The sequence below is a fragment of the Charadrius vociferus genome, unplaced genomic scaffold (assembly GCF_000708025.1).
Source record: "Charadrius vociferus isolate BGI_N301 unplaced genomic scaffold, ASM70802v2 scaffold337, whole genome shotgun sequence".
Taxonomy (NCBI): domain Eukaryota; kingdom Metazoa; phylum Chordata; class Aves; order Charadriiformes; family Charadriidae; genus Charadrius; species Charadrius vociferus.
Genome location: NW_009649049.1, coordinates 509,099 through 516,963, shown reverse-complemented (window position 1 = coordinate 516,963; position 7,865 = coordinate 509,099). Strand labels below are relative to the sequence as shown.

Here is a 7,865-nt window from a genome sequence, read left to right as displayed (position 1 = left end):
TCTCATCATCCTAGTTGAAAAGTATTTTGTTAATCTGATTTGAGTAGCTGAGGGAATTCCTACAAGACTCTGCTTGTAGAATGAGTGCCATGTCTCGGAGGACAAGGTAAAAAAATGAAAGAAAGGGAAGGCTACTTTTTATTATAGCTGGTTTAGATGACTATTCAAAACTACCATATCTTTTCTTGAAGAATACTGATTATGCACAAGAGGTATGTATTCTCTTAAAGAAACTCAGCACATGTGTTTTCATGAATAATAACTTACTTTCACTTTCCTTACTAAAACAGATTAATGAAAAAAAAAAAAAGTAATCCTGAATGTTGGTTCTTTATAAAATATTTTTATTTGCAGGTATGGGATAAGATCTTTCCAGAGTAATAAGCATGGTTCGAGAACGAAAATGTATATTATGTCACATTGTGTACAACTCAAAAAAGGTAAATAATTAATGCTTTACATCTATCGGTAGATACTAATATGAAATGTGTGTAAGAAATGCTTCCATTTTAAAATTGTGCAAAGTATGAGGATTTTTTCCCTCTAACAGAAATATTACTGATGTAGGTCTATCACAAATCAAATAATGTATTTGCATTTGTTTTAGAGTATCTTTCTTGAAATGAGCTGTGCAGTATGCTTGATTTCGGAATGTTAAGAATATTGAAGTCTGAGTTTTTAATGTTGTATAAAGATAATAAAGTGACAAGTGCTCAGACTCATTTGGCTATAAATTGTGCTATGTTAAGAGTACTGTAATACACATTTTTTTTATTCCTTTTGGGGCATCTGTGTTTCCGTATGGAAGGAGAATGTGGAGTTACACAGCACAGCACGTGTTTTCATGAATGCGTAAATTTGGTGTGTATCTTCTGTATGCTACATAACATGCAAAGCCTGCACCGAAACTGGGTGTTTCTTAATGGACCTTTGTATATTGCTTAGCCACATGGCACATGGATATCTTGCGAATACCAATGTGTTAATTCACACAACTCTTCAAGGTTGATGTTGCTTTCCCTTCGCAGATGGGATTGCGAGGACTGAGGAGGATAGTGATTAGTATCTGTTCTTTGAAGATTTTCAAATGCTTTGGCTCAAACACCAAAAGACAGTTAAATCTTCTGAACTGCTTCCTTTTGCTGAATTATGAACATTCTTTCTATTCCAGCAGCTGTCTTTCATTAGCAATTGATTACAGTACCTCTGCTGTTCATGGATCAAGGTTGCTGTAAACAACAAACTGACATGTTATGTACATCTCAGTTGCTGAAGTGCATCTGTAGCAGAGTAAAATAGTATGCGGTGATGAAATTACAGCTGTGTCATAATACAAATACAGAGGGACTGCTCAGATTAAACAGGAAAACAGTGTTTTAAGTACAGTGATTCTGGAAAGTGGTATCAATGAGACTTTTAATAAAAATTATGATCAACAGTAATTTGTCAGAAATCAGTCTAAAGCTTTGCTACATGCACTCCTGTTTGTCTGTCTCCTGGAGTTCTGCTCCCCTACTGTTGAATTCTACTGACTTGTGTGTGTCCTTTCTCAGGAAAGGTAATGTTATATGGCTTCCTGAGTGTGTGACTACTTGTGCTTTCATGGTCATAGGAACAGGAATTGCAACTGCTACAGCCCTACAGGAGTAGAGTACACCTTCCTGCAAGGCAGGAGAGTTCTCAGAAGTTAGCTTTTCGAATATGTTACACTATTTTTGTTTTGTTTTGACCAATTCTACTTTTTTCCCCATGTTGAAGGAGATGGAAGAACACATGAGAAGCATGCTTCACCACAGAGAACTTGAAAACCTGAAAGGAAGGTATGAGAACAATCTTGCGTCCTTCCTCTCTGTGCAGTTTGTATTTCACTCTCTGGAAGAACTCATGTCCTATTTCCCATACAAACTGAATTGCGCAATTTAGTTTTATGCATCACTTAGTTGCATGCCTCGTGATAAAGCTCGCAATGAACATGTTCTCTTAATGTCCGACTCAGGAGGCAAACAGTGATGTGGAAGAAAGCTCTCCTGTATTTCTTGGACTGCAGCAAAATAAAATCAAAAAACATGTTTTTGAGGTCTTGGCAGTTTTAGACTTGGTTTTTTGGAAGTACTAGAATTCTGCCTTTGGCAGAATTATGAACACTGATATTTTCCTATTTGAAATGTTTTTTTTTTAAAAAGTTCTCAATGATGTAGAAACATTTGTTGATCTTTTAAACCACTGTGAGAATACTGATACCTTGGATGTAAAGTCTGCATCTGCTTGAGTGACTGCCTTGTCCTCTGGCCACCTTAGTCCAGTTGTTTGGTTAAGGGACCTAACTGTGGTGGATGGTGTTTTCCTTCTGGTTTCCTTGGTTTTATTTGCAACCTTTGAATACCCCTTAACTCCCTCCTCCTGCTTTCCAAATATCATTCTCATAATATGGAATCAGGGTGTAACCAGAGTGCACTTAGAAGTGCTTTTAGGTGTATGGGTTTTGAGGTAGCCAGAGAGATCAGGTAGTCTGCACTTAAGTATTTGACCTACAGACTAATTTTTAATCATCTTGCCGCACAAACTTTTTATGGAAATAGGAAATCTCTTTTAAACATCTTTTAAAGGACTAAGAAGTGATCCTCTTTCAACTCAATCAATGTGGGATACTATTGCCAATGTAGTTAAGTTGTGCCAGGTTGAATTCTAGTAAAACTCTTAAACTGATTTAATTTATAGTGTTTCAAACCTAGAGGAACTTTGCAATTTATTTCTCTTCAGTAACTTTTTATATGCAAAGCATACATATAGCTGCAGAAAAGTGTCTGCATTTGGAGTAGAAGCTTCTATTACATGTGCCACAGCTGAAGACATTTGTTTGAGCCAGCTGTATAGTATTTTATACTACTGTTGTGTACAATTGCGAAGTATTGCTGTAGTTCATCTAAATCAGCAACCTAAATAAGCTTTTAGGTTAAGACTTCCAGAAAATCTGTAGCATATGTGTATGCTCACTTACCTCTGCTAACATTTCAAATTGTCCCTCTAAAATAGAAAATAACCCTTATTGCAGGACAATAAGTAAAAATATACTGCTTACCTCAAAGTGCATATTAACTGTCAGTAAATAACCTCTGTTGTCTGATTTCTACTTCCATTTAATATTTGATTAATTTGTCTGGGGCTTCACAACAGGTTAGTAATCTGGGATAAGAACTTCTGCTTTCAGAATCTCTGTCATCAGCCTATCTTTAGGCAGCAGCTGTGTGGACTGTTGAAGTGTTAAAATATATTGGAAAGAAAATTCAATAATCTTTCCCTCTTGAAATTAAATTTGTTTTAGTGGGATTCAGAAAATCTTCAAATTATCCAGATTAACAAAGTTGTTGTGTTACATTGAGAAAATGTATGAAAGCAGCTTCTTGGAAGCTATTTCATTTTTTTCAAATAAAAATTGCTTTGTGGTAATGATGGAGGACATAAAAATGTTGAATTCCTCACATTCCCCACCCTCTTCTTTTTTTCCTTTACCATCACCTTCCCTTGCTCAGCCCTATGCTTCTTGGGATTTTTTTGTTGTTATTGTTGTTCTGAATTCAGCTACTTACTTGAAAAGAAAAGAAAACAAAAAACCCGCACACCATTTTGTTTTCTTCTCTGCAGTGCCCCACACAACTGGGTCTTGGGAGCTAGGAACATTCTGAAAATGCGCCCGGAATCAAGCGCATCGTGCTATTCAATATCTGTCCTGTTGGTCGTGAAAAGGATTTGTTCTGTTACTGAACAGCTGGGAAGGGATTGCTCAGAAACCAGAATGTCCTCAGCACTAGGTGCTGATTTAGGGATTCTGGTCAGCTAACTTGTAGAGCGTTCCTGTTCTGGACTTTTTTCTTCTGACAACGGTTCTGAGGTTCTTGCCATAGAAAGTGGTGAGAATTACAGCTTAAAATTTAACATATTTTGGCATCTTATGTCTGGCCTTCTAAGTTAATATTTTTTTTAGTTCATCACTCTTGAAGGTAACAGTAATTTCTAGAAGTTATATATCTGACAATTCTTGGTTTTCCATTTCCTTAAGACTGAAATGAAATTAAATTTGTTTCATCAGCATTACATGTTCTGTTATTAAGGTAACTTTCTTAATTCTTTCAAAAGAATGCATGGAAGATGTTTGTCCTCAAAATGAATAATGAACTTCATTTTTCACTGTGCATCAGCAGCCTTGTTCTCTTCCCCTGTGCTGCTTCTTCCTCCCATTTAAGTTTAGTAGAAGTCTTTTAGGAGTCTTACAGCCTTGTAAAGCAAAAGGTGCTCCAAGTTAAAAATATGAAGCACAAGCAACAGCCTTGTGAGTATGGTTGAATTCTGTAACAGAGGATAATACCACTAAAGCATGTAGTGTCAGAGTCTTACTGCCTTCAAATTTGACATCCAACTAGAAGTTACTTTTTAGACTTTCCATAGGATAGAGGTAAAGGAAATGCACACATTACTTCATACTTTTCTCCTTTTAAAGTTAAGTTATTAATCTCAAGGGCTAGAATAATTTTCTGAAACGTTTTAAGGCTCTTCTCTTCTTGAAGTCTTACTCCATGTGATATAACGAGTCAAGTACAAAGCTTTAGTGATTGTTTTTGTTTTGTGTTTTAAATTGGAAGTGAAGTATTGCTCTTGTACAAGGGACATTGAGTCTGCTATCTGAAGCACACATCCAGTAAATAAAACTCTTGGGTATTTTAATACGGAGAATACTTTTGTCCTGTTTATTTTGAACTGCTTTTGGCCTTCTTGTTGAACAACTAAGGTTGTATGGTGTTCCTGTATGGTGGGGAAATGTGTAGACATGATCAGTGTGTGTCCTGAAGCGTGCCCAGTTCTGGGTGATACTAATGAGGGTAGGGGAAAGAAAGAAGTGGAAGGAGTCAAAATTCCCTGAAGTGTAACTATGTGAACTCCCAGCTAATTAATCTTCATTTAAAGCAGTTGTTTGTATAGGAAAAAATGGTATTGTTTATTTCTTTAGGTTCTTATAGGAGCAGGACAGAGAATTGTAGTTACTACCCACTCAAGTCTTTTCTTTCCAGACTATCTGTTGGTACAAGAACCTTAGCTTAGTAACTAGTAACTCACAAGTTAGAAGTGATAGAAACAAGTTCTTTGTTCTTAGGCCAGCTGTTAACTCACTGGCTTTGTCCAAAGTAAGTAAAACTTTGCATTTATTTATTATAAAGTCTACAAATGAGGATGATGAAAGTTTCATGAAAGAACTGAAACATGAGTCTTATGAAGGATTTGGATTGTTCTCTTAAAACTTAATTAGTACCACTGAGGTACGTTTCTTGTTAAGTGTCCCTATGACTCAAGTGGAACATTATGTAAAAAGAGCACCTTTTTCAGCAAGAAGCTGGCTTCCTATTTGCAGTTTGCCTTGCATGATGACATAAGTTAAAAATAAGTTCTATTGGCAATGCATAGCTGTGCCATTTATGAATGTGGAGAGGATTCTTCTGACAGCGTTAGGAAAAATTGCTCATTGTATTTGGTTATCTTTGTTGGGTTAATGAGATAGCCAATATATAGTATCTGAGCTTTGAATATTTATTAGTGAGTGTGAAGTGTGCAAAATGAAGTACAGCCCTCTCTGGAAAACACAGGCTAAATTTGTAAGCTACTGATTTTGTAAATGAAATTAATCCAAATGTTTCATCTGAAATTAGGCTGAAAAAAAAAAGTAAAAAGTGTAATTTTTATGAATTACTCTGTTTAAAATAAAACCTTCTCTACCTGTGCCTGAATGACTGTATTGGTTAAATATGTCAACTATGGTAGTAGGAAACCCACAGATTTCCACTGAGCACTCCAGTAAGGATGTTGGCATAATGTCTTGAGTGAAGGTGCATCTTTTGATCTTTTTCTTGTTTAATTTTTAACTTTTTCTAAAGAACAGGGATTCATGTTTGCCTTTTTCCTTTATGGATCCCATTTTTTTGACCCCAGTCATGAACTGTGTGTTGGTATTATAATGCTGCTGTTACAAGACTTTGGTCTCAAGTGCGCCACGGGGGTATGCAGATCTGCTTTTATGAATTAAATGGCAAAATTGAAGAAAGCCTTATGGAGGCAGGCAGTGAGTCCTAACTTGGTCCCGCTGAGTTATTTGCAGTGGACTATGCTCCCATTAAGTTTTTCCTCACTTTTTTTAACTGGTGAACATATTTTCCTTGTTTGTTATTAACAACATTTCATTAACAGTGGAGTATTGAAAGGATTTGTGAGGAGAACAAATAAGGTATTTTTAGAAATCTGAATTTCTTTAAAAAAAAAAAAGGTAAAAAAATGTCGTAACCTTAATCCAGTATTTGCTGAAACATGAGTAAAGCCATTTGTCTGACACAGCTGTCCACTTCCTCCAGCTGAAATAATTTCTGTATTTTTTAAGATAAGGCCTCTAAAGTAGAAAGCAGACCTCATGCACACTTGAACCAAATAAAGTGCAGTGAACTGAAGACACCCTCCCATCACTCGCTGTGCTGTGGAGTCTTCGGATTCCAGGCCGCAGTCTCAGCTGTCCCAGTTTAGGTTCTGTTGTGTCAGGATTGGCTGTATCCATGTACTGCCTCCTCCCTTTTCTAAATTTCACTGGGGGAAGGCTCAAGGCAAGGATTAAATGTAGAAGCTGTCACCAGGCTTCCCCAGTGCAGCTGGCACCATGGATGGGCTTCAGAGCAGCTCCTGCTAGCTCTGTAAGCCTTCCACTCTGCCTCCTCGCTCACTATGTTTCCTCTGAAAAGATTTTGAGTACAACAATTCAAGAAGAATTCCTCCCCCAGTTAATGCAGCTTTATTACCAAGTCTTTTACCTCTTGATTGTTGGAAAAAAATCTTTTAAAAACTGACCATCAAAAAACTAGACCTTGAAAGAAAAAGCCAGAGAATTCAAGTAACTTAAACATACTGAGCAAAACCTAGTTGCCTTGAACGCGAGCACATTCAGAGGAAACAAAGTTAAGACCAGAGATACCTGCCATGCCTGTTGGCAGAGTTGAAAGTCCACCCTCTGCCTCTCTTCCTAGGGACAGCAACCATGAATGCCAGGTGTGCAGGGTGACACTGGTGGGTTTGTCAGCATATGCCAAGCACATCTCCAGCCAGCTGCACAAAGACAATGTTGATGCCCACGACAGAAAAGAGGAAGAGAAAGAAGAGGCAGAAGAAGAATACCTTGACAAAGAACTCATTCAACTAATCAAGCAAAGGAAGGAACAGAATCGGTGAGTTTTCCTTTCTCCTCATAGTTCATAGAATTGCTTTTAACACAGTTGGGATACGCTTCTAAGGCGTAGGTACTCATGAAATGTAAACTGCCTGTAGTCAGTGTGCTTATTATGAGAACAATCTAAGACATCTATGTAGATATTGTAGTTTCAACATGTAAATGGGATTCTGCTGAACGTTCTTGTTGTGTTGATCTACTACAAGTAAGAAAGTATAACTATTCTCCATTATGGATAAAAACATTCCCCAGTGTGGAATCTTGTGTTTTGAGAGCACTAGTTTATTTTAGTATTTGATACCCATTTAACTGAAAGGCTTAATAAATGTGACAGTAGTGCTAATACTGTTTGGGGCAGGGGGTGTCTGTAGGAACCTGGCCTTTTAGAAACTATTGCTGAACATGCTTTGTTATAAAACTTTAATCCGTCTGTTTTTAAGATGAATTGGATTGTTCTGTCAATGTCACACTGATATCCCATAATCCTTGAATGAAATTTCTTACCTCTTTTATCTTACTGCTTACCGCTAGCTAAACATAATTCTAGTGAAATGGAAGGCTGCAGAGAGTAATAAGTACTGCCTTTTATCTTCCATGTGACTCTGCAAGTATG

The 7,865-nt window shown here is 37.0% G+C and overlaps 1 protein-coding gene across 1 annotated transcript in view; it reads left to right on the top strand.

Moving 5' to 3' along the window:
• Positions 1-358: 358 nt before the first annotated feature.
• Positions 359-7,865, top strand: part of ZNF106 (zinc finger protein 106) — a 32,254-nt gene continuing 24,747 nt past the window's right edge. The window contains exons 1-3 of the mRNA XM_009887966.1: positions 359-440; positions 1,759-1,820; positions 7,053-7,250. Of these exons, the coding sequence (XP_009886268.1) occupies positions 387-440; positions 1,759-1,820; positions 7,053-7,250 (314 nt within the window). The 5' untranslated portion in view covers positions 359-386. The remainder of the gene's footprint in view (positions 441-1,758; positions 1,821-7,052; positions 7,251-7,865) is intronic.